Source organism: Solenopsis invicta, chromosome 1, assembly GCF_016802725.1.
Source record: "Solenopsis invicta isolate M01_SB chromosome 1, UNIL_Sinv_3.0, whole genome shotgun sequence".
Taxonomy (NCBI): domain Eukaryota; kingdom Metazoa; phylum Arthropoda; class Insecta; order Hymenoptera; family Formicidae; genus Solenopsis; species Solenopsis invicta.
The window spans coordinates 17,006,023-17,025,324 of NC_052664.1; the positions used below are offsets into that span (position 1 = coordinate 17,006,023).

Sequence of the window (19,302 nt, forward strand, 5' to 3'; positions counted from 1 at the left end):
TTCGATGTTTTATCTCAGCGAATTTTCGAGATAAATCGCCGTCGTTGGTCAGTTTACGCGACATGTCACTAATCAACATCCCTTTCGCGGAAAGCGCACGAATATCGATGCATATACAATCGCGCGCTGACCTGAAAATAAATGAATAAACCTTCGCCATAAGCGCGCGCGCCCCGAGTGTATCGCCTCCTGGTATATTCCCCATTGATGGCAGGATAATCATACGCGCGCCGAATAGACTACTCTGCGGATTTGGCCAGTTAGTTTCCGCAGTAATCGCGCGGTATGAATTCCGATATTACGTCGCCGGCCGCTCTAATTATTGCTCATAATGTCATGTGCCGACAGTTTGATCAGGGTGTAAATTTAATGGATTCGATCGAGAGAGCGAGAGAGAAAAGGACACGAGAGCATCGCGATAATTTGCAATAATATTAAAGTGCTATAACAAGCCGCATCTTTCATTTCATTCGCGACGCTCACTGATTCGTGATCGTGTGCAGGGCACAACGTGATTTGCACAATATAAATAGCTGCCTTCTCAGTCGAATCTCTCATGACGCATGTAGGTGTATCGGAATAATATATCGTCGTTTACCAAGCGAATAGCTGGGATGCCGCGCGGCAAAGGATGATCCCGTTAGTCGGTCTCGAGCGAGAAATTGGAAAAATGAGAGATACCTTCACGCGGCGCGATGAAAGTAAGCGTGCGCGAGTAACATCTCTGGAACTTGTGTGTATGCCACATATACCTATTGGCAACCGCACCTACGAGAAAGGTACCCGAGCTCGAAAGGTCGCGAATAATAAATTGCACCGAAAGTGCAACGGCACGCGGCAACAACTATGGCTAAATAAGACATGGATATATGATGAAATCCTGACTTACTACTGAAGCGGCAACATGAAGCGATTTGCAAATAATGTCCTATGCATATAAGTGTAGCTACGGGAAAGTCAATTCCTCAAAAATAAATACTTGTAAATATCAATAATAAATAATGAAGTCAAGCTCGCTTTATTTACAAACGTAATCGATCGAAGGTTAACAACCGGTAACGAGTACATCTTTAATATGTATATATTTTTCTTATTTAAGAATATAGCTATATCTTCTAATTATTCTATCAAAATCGAACGTTTCGATCTCCAAATTTTATAAAGTATTTTTGTATTTATATTCAATTTGTACCGCTCGAGACATCCGGCATTCGCAAAGTAAGAATTTTATCAATCTAACTTTCGTTTGACATCCTTGAACTATCGGACTCAACCCATTCTCGCCATCGAACGAAGAATAGATGGAATTTTTAAAGTTGACCACATTGAAGTTTTATTTTACCTCATTGACTATAAAAGCCTGTATATTTTTTTTATAATTTTATAGTACTTGACGTTATACTCTCACGGATATTCTCTATTGTTTTACTCTTGCGAAAAGTTTAATAGCGTTTTCTTACGATCGCTACGTCCACCATTAGATTATTAAAGAACATTTCATGTAATTTACACGGGAACGCACAATGTTATTAAGAAATTGCTGAAGAAAACTACGGAAATCGAAATGTTCGATAGATCTATGCGTAAATAAAAAAAAGTATGTATATGTATATGTTAAAAATGTACTTTAATTTGCTCGTTATCAGCCATTAACTTTGATTGATTGCAATTGTAAATCAGTCTTCAAAATATTATTATTATTATTGTAGTATTTTATAGATGTATCTTGTATATAATAAGTATCAATGGCCAGTATTCACAATCGATTCTTATTTCTACATCATCTTGAGTAAAAGAGACTGAGGTAAGTTGGCATGACAGTCCGTTTTTTATGTATTCGTGGTGAAAGAAACAATAGAAAAATTATTGCAAAATATTATATTATTTTTATGATATAAAAGAGATATTTTACGATAATTTTTCTATTGCTGAATACAAATTTCTTTTGCTGCAAATACATACAAACACAATGCCAGCCTCTTCTGTCAACTAGACTCTATCTCCCCTAATGTCTTAAAATGCTAATACAGATTTGTAATTGATTGATTAGATCTTAAAGCAGTATTTAGAACAGTCTTAAATATATATAAGAAGATTATAAATACAAGCTAATATTTTTTAAATATCCTAAGTACTACTCTTCAAAATGTTAAACTGTTATATTCCTATATTTCTGGGAAAGTAAAGGTTACATAAGCGTGAAATATAAATGTTGTATTAACACTCTTTAATAAAATTTTGCACTTGAATGCAATTATAATGCAATATAATTATTCTCATACATCTCTTTCATGCACAAGTTAATTGAATATCGATGACCAACAGCGCAGAATTTTGGAACGTCAAAAGTGGCGTGAATTTATTATAAATATCATAAATCGAACGCTTGTGATGCTCCAGGACGAACAACCGTGTCGATGAGATAACGCAAATCCAAATTTTCATTTTCCTGTGCGCACCGTTCCGCGGCTATTTAATTACCGTCATTGTGGCGTGCTGTGCAGCGAGCCGATGGCAAAAATAAATATGAAAATCTCGACGACACGTGAATGACGACGAGACCGCTAATATGTGCAACGACGGATCATCGATACGCGATATTTGCATTTAACAACTGTTACGTGCATTCCCGTACGCGAGATTCTCATCTCGTTTTGTTCCCTCGCTACCATTTCATATCGAACATTGATACAACTTCAAACGTGTCGCGTATAACTGGCAATAAGAATTTAAAGATAAATAGAGAACTTTGTCGCGAGCTTTCGTTCATTCAATCGTAAGTGCAAATGAGTTGCCAAAAAAAGAAGAGGAGCAAAAGTAATATGAGAAATGTTAACGTTGATATTTCATCAGTGGCGAAAGGCTCGCACTGATATTTCGCTCGTGTCAAAATAAAAAAACAAAAAAACCAAGAGAGGAAAAGAAATCTCGCAGTGGACAGGAGGAGCAGGACGTAATAACTCGTGGCGGCCCGTTCGATATTCAAATTCGTCCAGTGTACACGTCGCGCCAAAAAATCTATGCACACGCTCGTGTGTATGCACCGGGAGTAATAAAAGGCGTGAACGATGGCCGCGGGAAAAGTCATAATCCACTTTTGTTTGCGGATTTATCGGTCTTCCGTGATGCCTCGTCCGGCGTTTTATCGAGTCCCGGCGCCATGAACGAGCGATGGCGTAACAAAAGGTGGAAGCTTTGGGAACTCTCGACGCTGCCCCCTCTCTCCCTTCGCTTCGTCTCTCCATCTGCTCCCGCACGCGCGCGTACACACACACACACACACACACACACACGCACACGCACACACGCACGCACGCACACCACACATGCACTCACACGCAATAGTCCGCGATACAAAGAAAAAAAAATTTACCAAACTCTAGCAACGGCCGTAAATGACTTTCGCATATTTCCGTCCCGACCGGCGAACAAATATTTGGAAAAACAAAAAAAAAGCACCGAAGGGAGCGAAGCAAATTACTTTTTCAATAGCTGTGAAACGATCGAGAACCGGATACAACCGGATCTGTACACTGACATTTCATAAAGGATTATCAGTGTGCTCGATATAATGAGTATCGCTGTGCTAGCATTGAAATCACTACTGCTAGATTGCACCAAGTAATCTTGTTTCTGTGGATATGCTACATTTCGCATCAATGATTCTGACATACGTCGTAATATCAGGTATTACTTTTTAACCCCCAATCTGCATTGTGCAGTAACTATTACCATTCTATTTTCGTTCATAATTATACGTTTCGTATAAAAACGGTACATTTTCGTACTAATAGATAACTATTAATCAGCAGCATCTCGCAATGTAGAAATTTAATAACCATCCGGTCTAGGCTGTGGATCGCCGTCTATTTCCCTCCACTTATTCCACAGATTCTAAGATCTGATCGGCTCATGTTTCTCCGTCTGCTCTTCCGTATCCACAGCAGCTCTTTCCATTTTCCAAGTCCGCACGGCATGCCGTCGATCCCGCGAAATGATTACAAACGATCGGAGATAACGTTCAATAAAACGTCTCCATTTCACGTTCCATGCACGTAGGGAAGATGCAGCGTGCTCGGCCGTCGAGTCGATATCGGCGAACACGTGTGTTTATCTATGTCCATTCGGTACGTGGCCGCGACGTGTATTCGCTGCGATATCAACGAGAATATGTCTCTATCGATACCGCTCACAGAAAATCCCGCGGTCCTGTGTCTCGGTTAAAGGAAAGCGACATTCGAACAATTGACCACTCGAATCTCCCATCTTTCGTGATAAACGAGAATCTCCTGTTATCGCGTGCGCACTAAACGATATTTACGTTCGCTCTACATTCACCAACGCGTTGGTGCACTATATCTAATATTAAATTTTACTTTTTGTCGTAAATCAGATTTTTACAACCTCATATTATTACTCTTTTTGTTAGAAGCATCAACTAAACCATTAAAACTAATCTACAATATGTTTTTTGTTTTCTGTTTCTTGCTATTTGCCTCTTCGCGTTGAAATTAACGAGACAAAATTTGATAAATTCCGAAAGAGAACAAGAAATACGTGATAAGAAACATGAATGTTAATAAAATAGTGCGCGAAAAGGCAAGAAAGTAACAAAAACCGAGAAATAGGAAACAAAAGCACATTGTGGATTAATATTTAAAAGACCCTTACACGCTTTTCTGCTTTAAAAATTCTTTTAATACGGATTCTAAACTTTTAAATTGCAGTTAATATTTGGTGATAAAAATGTTGCTCTCTTCGAAAATCTAATCCGCTGTAGAATAGACTATACATATACATATATATACATTGGAAAAAAAATATAAATGTTGAAACTGTAGGTAAAAAAAATTAAGAGAGTTCCCCTACTCTTTACAAACAAATATTCAACAAATAAATAATTTTGCTTATCTTTAAAATAAAATAATTATAAAACGAGATGAAAAAAGTGTAAAAAGGGGTAAAATTTTGTACAAATGTTTTTTTTTCACTTTTCTTATGCATTTTGATAATTTGATAAAGATTGTGAGTTTAAAAAATTTTTTCCTCTACTCTCTTGGATGAAAAGGGTATAATAAACATTTTTTTAATTTTTCATACATTTCGATGCTTGAAAATTTCAAGATGTAAGAAAATATTTTTTTATTACACTTCTTTTAACTCTGGTGTAAGTAGACAACGGTAATATAAACTTTGATTTCAAAATCTTTATCAAGTAACATGACAATGCATAAGAGCAAAGTTTTTTTTTACAATTTTACCCCCTTTCACTATTTTTTCTATTTCTTTAAATCCATAATTTTTTTAACATAAAATATTCAAATAATATTTTATATATATATATCAAATTATTTTACGCAAAAAGATTGACAATCTTGTAGAAAATTTCAACAATAAATAAATAAAATTAAATAAATTTGTTAATAGAAAGACGGAAAATTTATTTCTTTTTAAAAGATAGCTCTCTTCTTTTTTATCTCGAGTTCCAACTTTTGCATCTTTTTTTCCAGATATTTCTTTTCATCGCCGACTACATTTTGGGAAAGATAAACCAAGATAAACTCCTTTTACCTCTAAATACAAACTGCGGATTAAAAATTTTGATTAGGATCCGAGTTATAAAAGTTTAAAACAGAAAAGCGTATGAAGACCTCCTGGGATTTAATAAACTTGCTATTCTTATCAGTTAATTTTTAGATTTAAAAATAATATTAAAATCGATACAGATTCAAACCTACTATCACAAAGGTTTCAAAGTGGCTTAGATTATGTAAATTGCAAATACCGTTTGATCTACTTCGTCGCCTAAGGCGACTCTATCCTTGGTTATCCTACGCTAAAATATGAACATTCATCTAGGACCGTTCGTTATGAACTACTATTATGAACCATCGCTGCAGAAAATAGCATAAGCGTGTAGCCGCAAGAAAAGAGTGCAAAAAAGAAAACCTTTCCCTACACACTGGTGCCGCTGTTGGTCGTCGAATTAGGAATTGTATAATCGGCGGAAGTGCGTTTCGTGGGGCGCGTATGCCCGCGCGATTCCGTAACTTTTTTAAATCAACGAGACCTGCTCTTGGGCCGGCATTACGGACCCTAAAGTACGTCATTAAGCGGGTCAAAATTTACGAGAATCTCGCAGGAATTGCCAGTTGCGCGATGCGTCGCGTGATCAACGATGATGACCGCGTGTACGCGTCCAGGGTGTGCGAGGGTATCCTTAACGAGAAAATGTCCATGAAATCTCCCGAAAGTACAAAGAGATACAGACGATACGGAAACACTGGAACGAGAGAGGAGAAAATCAATTGCATACAATGTTGCAGTTTTCATCTAGTGCAGCGTGATAATCCGGGATACGACGCCGTTACTTGATTGTCGGATCGGAGGAACGGTAAACACGCCTGAATAAAGGATAAACGTGAAATTAAAAAGAACCTGGAATAATGAGCATTCTTAAAATAATGTAATACTCTTGAACGGGCTTTTGCTTGTAGCCCATAACAATTTCGAATGCAGGTTCATCGAGTTTTTCAGACATAATATTCAATGCCGTAATAATGCTAAAAAAACGATTGTAAACATTATAAAGAGAACTCTTCGTTTTTTTAATACTCTCTCAATAATTTCGATTTTCTTTCTCCCCCATCTTCACTGTTAAATCTGTATCAAATTATACCAATTTTTGAACATCTTGTAGATCATCACTACTCCTATTCATCAATTCCTGCAATTTTATATTGCACTACTCCCATGTCATTAACTAAAACAATGGAGTTTAAATTTAACTCAAGTTATACTTGAATTACAGAATTTAATTCAAGAAACGTATTAAATTTAATTCAAATTAAATTTATTATTTCATAAATTAAATTGCGTAATTAATAAATTAATAAACGCTGCATATTTTAAAACTAAGCAATTAAAATACAAAAAATGTTGATTGATTAGATATGACTGTTTTTAACCTTATGTTTTGTGTTAAAATAATAAATTTCGATACACAGTTGAAGTTAAAAATAACAGAGTGTTACTTCTGTCTCAAAGAATTGATTTAAATTTGATTCTTTGATATTTAATATTATTAATTTAAATTTTGATTCAAATTTGCGAATGGAAATAAAAATCACTGTACACAAAGATAATAAGAATTAATTCTTGTATCAATTTCAAATACTTCGGTGTGGCGAAAGGATAATTGCGATACGTCGCATGCAAATACGACATCGACTTGAATCCTTGAATGTGCATGCATGTATGCATTACCTAACTGGGAACGTTGCGGCACCGTTAGTTGCGCAATGAAGTATTCCCGCGTCTAAAGCGAACGCAATCTAATTTCGCACGCAGAGCTGAACGTTATCTTCCAGTTTAAAGACACGCGTGGCGCGTGGTAATCATTCCGCCACAACACAAAGCGAAATGCATGAATTTTCTGTATATGGTATACGCAAACCTCAACTGTGCTTCGACTTCTTATTATATATTTTTTTAATTATTTATTTCTGTATCTATTCAAAAGAAAAAAATATGGAAAAACGTTGATAGAATCAGTTCTAAGTTAGTTTAAATTTAAAAAGAAATTGTCATAGGCAAATAAATCGTAGGACAAACATAATTTATTTTTATATCAATTTTTTCTTATATCGATTTATTCTTGTATCAATTTCAAAACAATTAAAAATTTCTACGAAATTTTGTAAGTGCTTGCATTTTTCCACTAGAATCCTGAATTATATCTGTCGCGAATTTATAAAGAAAACTACTTCATCTAGTAAAATTTCTAAATCCTATCTATAAATTACAAGTTCTCTTACAAATATTTTTTCCGGAGAATAAAAATGCGAGATAAAACAACAACAGGAAAAAGGATATGAGAATGTAACATCTGTTTTCTGATCCCTCTCGTTAGTACCTTACATTACAATCCCTTAACTCCTTCAGAAAAATGCATACTCCAACTAATAAATTCTGTAGCTTGCAAATAAATTATTTAAATACATATATGCATTAATTTGCATAAGTGTTTCATATATATATATATATATATATATATATATATATATATATATATATATAATATATACAGTGGCATGCAAAAGTTTCCGGCCAGTGACATTTTGTACTCTAATTTATTAAAAAAATAGCCTAATAAAATTTTTATAATTATCATTGTTTTACTATATTATTTCGTTACCTATATCTTATACTTATACTTGATAATTATGAAAATTTTATTTTAGGCTGTTTTTTAATAAATTAAAGTACAAAATGTCACTAACTGGAAACTTTTGCACGCCACTGTATATATATTTTTTATAAGAATTTTTCAAGATGTCGACCTTGTAGTTTTAAAGTGTGAAAAAATGTTTTAAAAGTTCTGGAAGACCTGTTGAGTGTCTGAATAGCCGCCGCAGAATTTTATAAAAAATCTTAATAACAAAAATTACGTAAAATTGATGTTTTTGAAGTTTTGACTATTTTTTTTATATCATTTTTAAGAATTCAATCCCAATATTTTTTACTTTTTTGGGCACAACTATTTCTAAAATGTATCGAGAACTTTAGAACTCGTCGAAATCGTATATGCTATTCAGAACAATTCGGATTTAACATATATTTTTTTATTTCTTTTATTTTTTTTCTCTTAATCAAAAAAGTTTTTTTTATATCGAGAACTCTAGTACTCGTTGAAAGATATCAAATTAACTATTCAGTACTATTCGGTGCTAGTGTTGGGTGTGAAATTAATATCCCCATTTTTCAAAATTTATTTTCTTTCTTATAATAGGCAGAACTATTTGAAAAACAAAAACTCTTTTTTTTTTAATAATCCATTTTAACAAAATTGCGCCTTTGTACTATAGAGATGCCAACTTCACTCATCCCAATTTTTATCATTAACTATAAGTATTGCTTATATTAAGCAAAAATAAAAAAATATATTGATGAATTATAATGTAAACGATATTTAGCGACCGCATTCAACAATCCTCCCCTACTCGTATATTCACTTATTGCAAAAAAGGTGTAAGATTAAATATTGAATACAAATTAAATATCAAGAATGCGTTTGTTCGCAAAATAAAATCGAATATCGTGTAATTTTTATTTTTAATATTTTATTATTTTTGTTATTTTTATTTCATAACATTTTTTTTATCTAAATTTATCTACAGAAACTTATTTCTGCCAATTTGCAATTTGATATAAGATTTTCAAAGCAAACATGAAATATTTATATAAACCAAAACGTTCCAGGCATGTCTCGTTTAACTGTTAAAATTGATTTGTTTGAAACTCTAATTATTTCGTTTGATAAAGCCGATCCCATGGTTTACAATTTATCTATAACCGATTAAACTATCCAAGTTGATTACCAAATTTGAAGACCGGATGCGTCTCTTTAACTCCGTTGCAATGAAATGGTAATAGCATGAATCTCACAGTTGCAAATGGTTGGCCGGCCGTCCACAATAGACAGCAAATGAATCGCTTGTGAATAGATCGTTCATTTCTCTCATTACTAACGCAAAGTTTTTCCTCACACACACACTCTCTTGAGAAGTTGCAAAAAAATAATTATCCCGTTTGATCTTAATTGTTTTTTTCGTAATTAATTGAGTTTAATTGTAAACAATTATCTATTCAATACGACGTTTTAAATTAAAACCTATTCATTTTTTTTATGTGTAATTTTATATTTTACATGCAAATAAAAAATATTTGAGAGACAAAAAACTGCACGTAGAGAAAAACCAAATATTACAAAAGTATTAATAACATAGAATATTTCATTTATTATTCGTCCATGCATCAAGCAAAGTTTAAAATTCGCACGTTAACCCTTTTTCCAATCTTCCATTTTCCAACTGCATTCAAATATTAAAGAAGGAAGATGCTAGAATATTTTCACAATTTATGTCAATCCTAGAAAGTCGAAAAGACGAAGTGATTTGAAATCCGACAGCAATCATGCTTATCACAAAAAACGTCAAGTGCATTGCCAGAGGAATGCAAATGCAACTGCGTACAGATGTTTAACCACGTACAACTGTCTATTTAGTGAAGAACAAGTGACCGCAATCAATATAACGAGCAACAAAAGTAGAGATGACCGTGGTGACGGCTCGCGCGCGTGATCAAATTAAATTATGAGCATGAAGTCGTTCGTCAAGTCAATGTTTAAACCAAATAGGACAATCTAATTTTATTACTCTTCATTACCGGAAATACCAGAATAAGATTTCTTACGCTTCTCGTTAAGTAATTCACAGAAATAGTATTTCAACTGAAGCGCTTAGCATAATAAAATATTTCCTGAATACAGGAAGAAGTAAATTTTATGAAATTTATATAGCTAACACAGATCTACCGAAAAAGTATCGAGTATTTCTTCATTATTTAACTTCCTTGGCTGTACATTGTGAGTTACGCAAAGTTAAACAATAATATAAGATTTTGTTAATATGGCTTTTCCAGAAAATTTTTATATCAAATTTCTTTGATCGATTGTCACTTTGAAAAATTGTGTTCATAAACATGAAAGATATCATTTTATGTTTGTTGTTTAATGTCAAACAAGAATAAAATCATATCTCTAATGTTTCTGAACAGGAAAATTCTAACAACAAAAAATTAAAAATATATAATTTTGCAACAAGATACTCTGTGTCTTTTAAATTAAACCAATTTTTTAAATTTATTTTTGAGCTAACGTATTATCACTACTCTTCCACCGATTATGCCTCGGATTATGCGGTGTCACATTTTTGTAAATCACGTCTTAAGTAATAAATATTTCACTTTAAGACCTAAAATCTGTTAAACAACACTTTGGCGAATAAATAATCGTCCAATTTCTAATATAAAATATTAACTATTAACAAACCTATTCAATAAAATAAAAATGGATGTCACATTCTCCTCTTCTCCTCTAAAAATTATTTTTAGATTTTCAAAAACATTATTTTAAAAAATAACTGCAAAATTCGCTATATAATAAATTCTTAAAATCGTTTGCAACAATGTGAATTAAAGAAAATAAAATCGTCCAAAATTGATAAATCAAAAATGAGTAAACCATTTTCTAAAACTTGAGTCTTGGTCTTATTATCAACGAACATTCAACCATCAGCTAAATTAAAAATGTGAAAACCACTTTGACAAAAAGTCCAGAATGTCGGACGCGATGTATAAAACTTTCATTGAATATCAGCGCGAACAGAATCGTAGATAGGAATCACGATTCAAAGTGATTAAAAATTGATGAAACTCGGACCGCTCATCGCGGGTCAGCAGGTTTAATGGTTCAATAAATACATAATAACACGCACAGTCAGTCATTCATAAAGTTCAAAAAAGGAATGTGCTCGCTCGCGGTCGGAAATTTGATGAGTGATCAGATATGATAGTCGGCAGCCTCGTCGTTATCTATGTTTGCCGTGCAATTCGACATTGATGCGTTTACACGACACGCTCGTTGTACGATGCGAAAACTCTGGCATGCGTGCAGGGATGTCAAATAAAAACGTACAGATCTCGATATGGTCATATCGTTGAAGCATGTTAAAACGTTGGATGTTACACGAAGAGAAAACGGTTTGACCAAATACAGATTTGATTGCAAAACGCAGGAAGATATATGTGGTACGTGGTTAGTTTAGTTAACAAATACAGTTTTGCCCTGACAATAAACCTGTAACTATGTAAACAAATAGATATCACGTAGCCGTTATTTTTTTTCCTGTTATTTTCACCGGATTTTTGATGTAACAAATTTTTAATATGTTTTGCGGTGATACCATTTCGAAAAGATCGAAAATTTAGTTTATAAATAAAACGCTAATCTGAAATCTGTTGATCTATTAATCTTTCTCTATTTTAGAACTAAAATAAGTTATAGATTATATTCCGTTAATATTGATCCATTTAAAAAAAAAAGAGTATAATAAATTATAAAATAAAACTTTTTAATGTCAATACTATTATTGCTTTATGCTGTGTAAAAAAATGCGAATATCTTTTAATGAAATTAATATGGAAAGAAAGATAATGCGACATCAGGTCAGAACAATTAACTAAATAAGCAGATTTACATCACGTCTAGTATGTATATATTAATCATCGGAGACATTACCTAACACAAAAAAAAAAATAAATAAATGATCGCCGAAATGTTCTCATAAACTGCCATAAAGCGACAGTTCAAGGATTCATTTTGCGACGGAGAAATTAAATTTGTCCCGATTACCAGCGCGTGACCGTGCAACCAATACGATACGAGATTGAACATAATGCGGTCAATGCACCGTTGAAATAATGAGTTTGCATGAAGAACCTCCAAACTAAAGAACATGTTCGATGACTTGGGCGACACAAGATACGCGACTGAAATCGCTTTCAGCATTCTCTTCGGAGAAAGCCGTTTCTGCGGACCGTGTAGGTATAACGCGTAGCAAATTGTAAACCGTTAATGAAAACATTCATACAGTTAAATTAAGCCTTTCTGTTCCTTATGTTCATCATGCTGAATGTACGTCTTCTTCCTTTGTAATATGCAAACAGCCTTTCACGTTCGTCCATAATGCATTTATAATAGATTTCAAACAAAATAAAACTAGCTTTTTAAATTGAATGATTATAAGATATCATAATAATGTCGATGAAAATGACGCAAATGCTTTATAGCAACTAATATTGAACAGCAAGATTATTAAAAAAGAATATTGAACTTTCTTTCAGCACTGTTAAAATAAATGGCGGAGAGGAAACGAGCAAGCAATTTTCTTTCATGTATTATCATTCCTTAAATTTGTATTCGTTATTATTTAATCTTTCATAGTCCATTGAGTAAAGTATATCAGGAACATAATTGGATGCATGTCATATTCAGAAAAATGATCGTCTCTGACATGACCCTCTATGAAAGCATCAAACATGTACGTTGTGCCCAAGCGCAAATAATTTAACAATCACACATCTGCGTTATAAAAGAAGCAGCAATCGCTGTCAGTACATATTAAATCTAGTATTGATAATTTCAGTATTGATACTACCACATCAATATTCACATCGATATAAAGAATGAATTGATCGAGGATGATACTGCACTGCACTGCACGCTTCGCTTGAACACTCATTACTGCAATCAATAGATTTCAAACAATAAACGGTCACAATATTAATTCCGTCACTTGTTTATCGACAGCCTCTATTCGCTAGTTGCAATGTAATATACTGGCAATTAATAGTTGTCGGCTGCAATGATTGCACCAATCGATGTTCTCACTCAAACGTTGCAGTCGACATAATGGAACGATATCGAATGCAAGGGAATTGTGTCAGAAGGAAATACAAGATTTTCTTTCATTTCCAGTACTATTTGTCAAGTAAAATAATATTCCTAAAGAGGTTTTAATGTCCCTTAAGAGATCTTTAAATTTAAATTCAAGATTTTTAAAAATATATGAATCTGTTATGCAAGAGACTATTGATTTACTTTCCACAATTTATTTTTTGCAGCGTAAATATTGCATTTTACCTCATCGTACTGATTCCCATTTCCACGCAAATACTGCGAAAGTATATGAAAATTACTAAAATGTAACGAATTGCAATTGAAATAAAACTAAAAAAATATATCTGCGTTTATCTAACTCATTTTCACACGCTGCTGCTCAAATAGTAGCGGTTTTTGTTTACGTTTAGGATGCAACGCTAATCGCAAGTCAAAGACGCAGTTAACGTCAGCATGTAATAAAAGTGTTTTTAAAAGTGATTGCACTCAGTGTGTGTGCCATATTGGCGATTTACGTGCGTGTACATATATAAAATAGCCAGCGTCAATTCATACCAATAAATAATTTTTACAACATTAAATTTTATTATCAAGGAAAAAGGAAATATTTATTTTAATGTGTTTTATTTAATATACAATATTTCAACCAAATAATGTAAATTTTTCAATCTTTTTGCCGCTTTGCACTTATATTTTTCAACATTGTGTAATTCTTTGCTTTTCTTCTTCGCGTTTGCTTTGACCGTTCTTATTTGCTGTATTATGTTAAAAAAAAAAAAAAAGGATTTTCTCGCTAAGGACTCTTTTAGTTTTAATTTATGTAATGTTATTGTTTCACGAAGGTCGTGCAAAGTATCTAGCCAGATGGATAATAATAGCAACGCTGGTGAATACTTTTAGCATGAAAGAAGATAACAAGATATTCTGTGGCCTCGAAATGAATAGACGTAACCAGAAGAATGAAAAACGAATGAATGCAAAGCAATACACATAACCGTTTAGCGAAAACAAATGTTACGACTCTTACGCCTATTACTATTATCAGCAGAAATACTCAGCTTAAAAATACAAATGAGTCTAACATTGAAAAGTTCAATACAACACATTATTCCGAACGTATCGGATAAAATTCTTCACAAACGTAAAGCAAATACAATGAAATTTAATATAACGAACATTAAAATGACGAATGTCTACTTAAAGAATAAAGTATGTTTATAAATTCTATCATAAAATATAAAAAATAATACTTTATTGCAAATCGTTCTATTCGTAACAAGATAGGTTTTTTCTGACAGAAGTCGTAACAGAGCAACGGCAAATTGCGTGATTTGATATTTCAATACTATTGCTACTGCCATGGTACACTGGATATCGCGTGACTTTAAATCTCGCATCAAATGACGAATGGCGAACGAATCGCGCACGCAAATGCAGCGCAAACCTAATTGCTAGTCCGTATGTATTTATGCATCGATTGGTGATCGTTATTTTCGACTGTACTACTGAATCAGTACGCGCTGATTATGATCGCAATTTCCAGTTTCCCTCCTCCCCCCCTCCCAAAAGGGAAGAAATCGCTTTATCTTTATATACAAAAAAAAACAGGATAATTAAAACTTTTCTGTAAACGCACGATTTCCAATTAAAATATAACATGCGCTTATAAAATTGCGCTTGCAATCGATACTGCCGCAAAATTGCAAATCGAACGAGACTGTGAATTCCATGCATTTTTATTTAGTCCAGAAAAGAGAACAAAACGGAAGGTGGGTGAACGGAATTAAATAAAATCGGCCTCGGATGCCGATATCGTGGAAAATCTATCTGAATATAACGAATTATCAGCTTATACTGTCATGCAGTGAATTTTAGTTAAACCGTTTAGCAATTCTGAAAATTATATTGCGTGGAATTTTACAGTAATTTTTAAAACATATAGAAATCTGACATAAATACTCGTTTTCGCCCCCCTCTCTCCTCTTTTTCTCTCTAATAAAATATAAATAAATTAAATATAGATATATCCTAAAGATATAATCTCAAGAATCATCTTTGAAATATTCTAAATAAAAGATATTCAGTTAAAATATGTGTAATTCTGAATAGTTTACAAAAATATCAAAAATACGTATGAAAAAAATTAATGTTAAAAACAGATTCGAAATTTTACAAACTTTTTCAGTCAATAATAATATGAAATTTTAAATTTCATTAAGGCTCCTGAGTACTCGCCGCGGCCATATTGAAGTCGTGACGTCAGAAGCGAGAAATTGCGTGAAATGACACGTAATTTTGTCCGACATGCCATTTGTAAATAAAGCCAATTTGGATAAAACAAACTAAGCAAAGTCATATATGTTTTAAAGTTAAAACACTTCTAAATATCGGTCACGACTATCCTTTTTCCGCTTAACAATCAGTAAATAGTTGTAAAAAGCATGTAAAGTGAAGCAATTGAAACAGGAAAACACATGGGCACATAATTTTGTCCGACGTGCCATTTCTAAATAATGCCAATTTGGATAAAACAGACTAATCAGATGGCTTTAAAACACTTCTAAATATCGGTCACGACTATCCTTTTTTAGCTTAGCAGTCAGTAAATAGTCGTAAAAAGCACGTAAAGTGACGTCTATTCAGACAGGAAAACACACGGATAGCTATTAAAAGGAGTGAAAAATGTACTTTTATGTATAAAATTCAAAGAAACTTTACTCGCGGTCCATTTTTACGAATTTGGTAAATACGAGACAAGTCATGTTTTTACAATGAAACACATAATAACAAAATGACATGCACGATAACATTTCATCGTCAATCTGTCACGTTTCACGTGTATTAGTTCTAATTTTGTCCGCGACGAAATGTCGCTACCGTCAACGCGGAGTTCTCGGTTGAGGAGTCAGGAGCCTTAATAAATTGCATGTTTTCAAATTCAATAATCTTCAATAACACTAACATTTTTATATATTCGATATATTAAAAATAGGTATATTAAAAACACAAGAATATATGAAGTCAATAAAATTGATTCATTCTATGTATATAATTGATACTTGCTAATATTTTTATACGTAAATATTATATTCGCATATATATAGAATTAAAAGTATGTTAATTTTTACATATTTCGTCATTCTTACTTGTAATGCAATATCTACATAGAACATTCTGCCGGTCTTGAAGTATATGCGTTATGCAATTTCAGAACTTGTTCCAAAATTGAGATTTACATGTACAAACTTGCCTCAAAATTAAGTTTTACGTGTATATTTATATAAAACTAAATTTTAAGGTAGGTGTGTGTATGTGTGTGTATGTATATAAATAGATAAATAGATAGATTCCTAAGTCAGATGTTTTTTATGGTTGAAGTCGTTATGATCCTATAGTTTTATAGAAGCAATTTGCATACAAAGCGTAGAGTAGCGCATTGTGCTAGGAGATTGAACTTCTCGGGGTCAATTTAAAAATCCCGGTTCATTATTTTGCGAAACACGACGTAGATCGGCACACGCGAAACTACCGCATCGCCAAAAAGCGGCTTCTCTCACTCGCCGTTTACGTGGAAATGGTGACATTTCTTCGGTGATGCGCGAAACGCTATGGGATTTTCCAGAAACTACGTAGAAAGATATAATTTGAATAGTCAAATTTTGACAATGTGAACTTCTATAAAGTCCTCATTCAAAGTAAACAACAGAAAAGCAACCTTAATATGAAAAATATTTCTCACGTTGTAATATAAAACTAACCAAAACATCGCTAAAATTATAATAACTAAAATTATAATAATTTTTGATTATATCAATTTATAATCCAAATTTAAATTCTTTCTTTCTCAACATTTATACCAGAATGTAATTGGTCAATTTAAATCCTAATTTCTTTCTAACGTGTAAAATATTTAAATTACTACTCACTTAAAGAAATCAAATTAAATATAAAACGAGTATAATATTACTTTATATCTTAATGAATTCTAAAGTATATACGTGGTAATATTTACATAAGAAAAAAATTTTAATTCATAAAAAACAATTTTATACTCGATTTTATATTAAAACAAATAAAAATAATTTCAATTTAATATTATAAACATAATATGTTTGCTATTAAAAAAAAACGCAATCGTCAACGAATTAATATATTAATGAGCGATGATTGTGAGAATAATCATAGAAATTCTCTTTTTCATTTCTTCGGTAAAATAATTTTTTAAATACAAATTTTTTAAATATAAAAAAAACGAATATATTATATTCATATAATATTAATGAATGAATTATGTACGTTTTATTGAAGCACATTATTTAAAAAAAAATCATTAAAAGACAGTGTATATAGAGTTTCAAGTGACATATGATTGATAAGTTATCTTTCGTCATTATTCATTCGCAAATATTTTATCATACGCACTCGTTTGTCCGCAAATATTTATTTACGAATTAAAACAGACTTACCTCTTTCACTTTGTCCCTTCGTTGCCTGGCGATATGGTCCTTATCCTCTCCGCCGACGGTTAATGGCAGCTTATCCGCAGGCGCTGGTGGCACTGTCACCAAAACCATTTCTTCCTTGTGCACTATCAACGACGAGGAACTACTTGTACGCACTCGCGATTCACCCATGTCCGGTTTTTCTAATGTCTTTTGTTGTTGATACTCCTCGTTGATTTTCGCCTAAAATCGCCGCGCAATCGAGATATATCCGCGATTATTTCAGATGGCATGCCAAAGTAGCACGTTTATTAATAAATGCTACATATAACCACACGCCGAAATACATTGGTTTATACTACTACATTTATATATTTATAAATTTAAATTTATTTAACTAGAACATTATGCAAAGAGCTGTCATAAAGCTATTTCAAACAAAATGTGTATAAAGAATAAAATTCAAAATTTGATAAACACATATCTGAAATTATATTTGAACACCTTAATTTTTCAAATTTAGTTTTCGTCCGATTACATTATATAAATTATGTTTATTTATATTTTTTTAATAAAAAGATTAGCCGCAATCTCTCATATATTCACATGTACTTGTACGTATGTTAAAAAACAGGCTAACAAAATTATTTCAAATAATTTCAATACAAAAGATTATTTACATCAATATATAAGAGTTTAATCGCGCAGCACAGCCAACTTCAATTTCAACAGCTGGCTTCGTTATCTCTAGTTCGTAATTATTCGTAGCGATAATACAAATGCGTATTGCGTATAGCGTGCTGAATCTCACGCCAACTCATTCGTTGACGGTACTACTCCAGAGATTACATTCGAGAATTTAAAAGAGCAATGCTTTTTTAAATTAAGATATAAATATACAAGCTTCAGCTTTTACTCCATCAAACACATACGTAAATTTTGTTTTTATTTTTATTTATCTCATTAATATTTTTAAATTAAATTTTATATCTTGCTTGTTCTCTTCAAACTGTTTACTGCATTAGCATTTCCAATGTATATATGAAATGTGTCGCATATTTATTGAACTTGGATCCATGGTTACGTAAGTCTAAATGACTATGCAAATCAGTCTTAAGGCAAAAAGACTAATGTATTGTATTTCCATAAAAAAAGCGCATGCCATCTGCAATCTGTTTTTTTTTACGGTTCACTTATTTTCGCTTTGTTCACCTCACTAGTGCACCTCATCTCCTCGAACGCCTCACCGTTACACCTCATCATTATGAAAAAAAAAAAGGAAACACGTGCGAACTACTTTTGAATGGAATAACGCGTTTCTCTGTGAGGTCTCATTATTAATTTCATTAATTTCATTTCCACGAGATGGTAAAACGACAATGCTTCTCTGAGAAAATTTTTATTTAGAAACAAAGATTGGAATAGTAACAGCACATAGAAATGTCGCGAATATTATTGTTCATGATACAATCAATAGTCAAAACTTTTTTAATAAATATTTTCTATGCGTATCCCCCTTATATATCTCAGTAATTGTTACTTCACAGTGCTTATTAAGTA

At 32.5% G+C, this 19,302-nt stretch overlaps 1 protein-coding gene across 1 annotated transcript in view; it reads right to left on the reverse strand.

Annotated features, from left to right (window-relative positions):
* Nucleotides 1–19,302, reverse strand: part of LOC105195935 (mannosyl-oligosaccharide 1,2-alpha-mannosidase IA) — a 693,708-nt gene that overhangs the window by 670,898 nt on the left and 3,508 nt on the right. Inside the window, exon 2 of the mRNA XM_026132222.2 lies at nt 17,767–17,985. Within this exon, the coding sequence (XP_025988007.1) occupies nt 17,767–17,985 (219 nt within the window). The remainder of the gene's footprint in view (nt 1–17,766; nt 17,986–19,302) is intronic.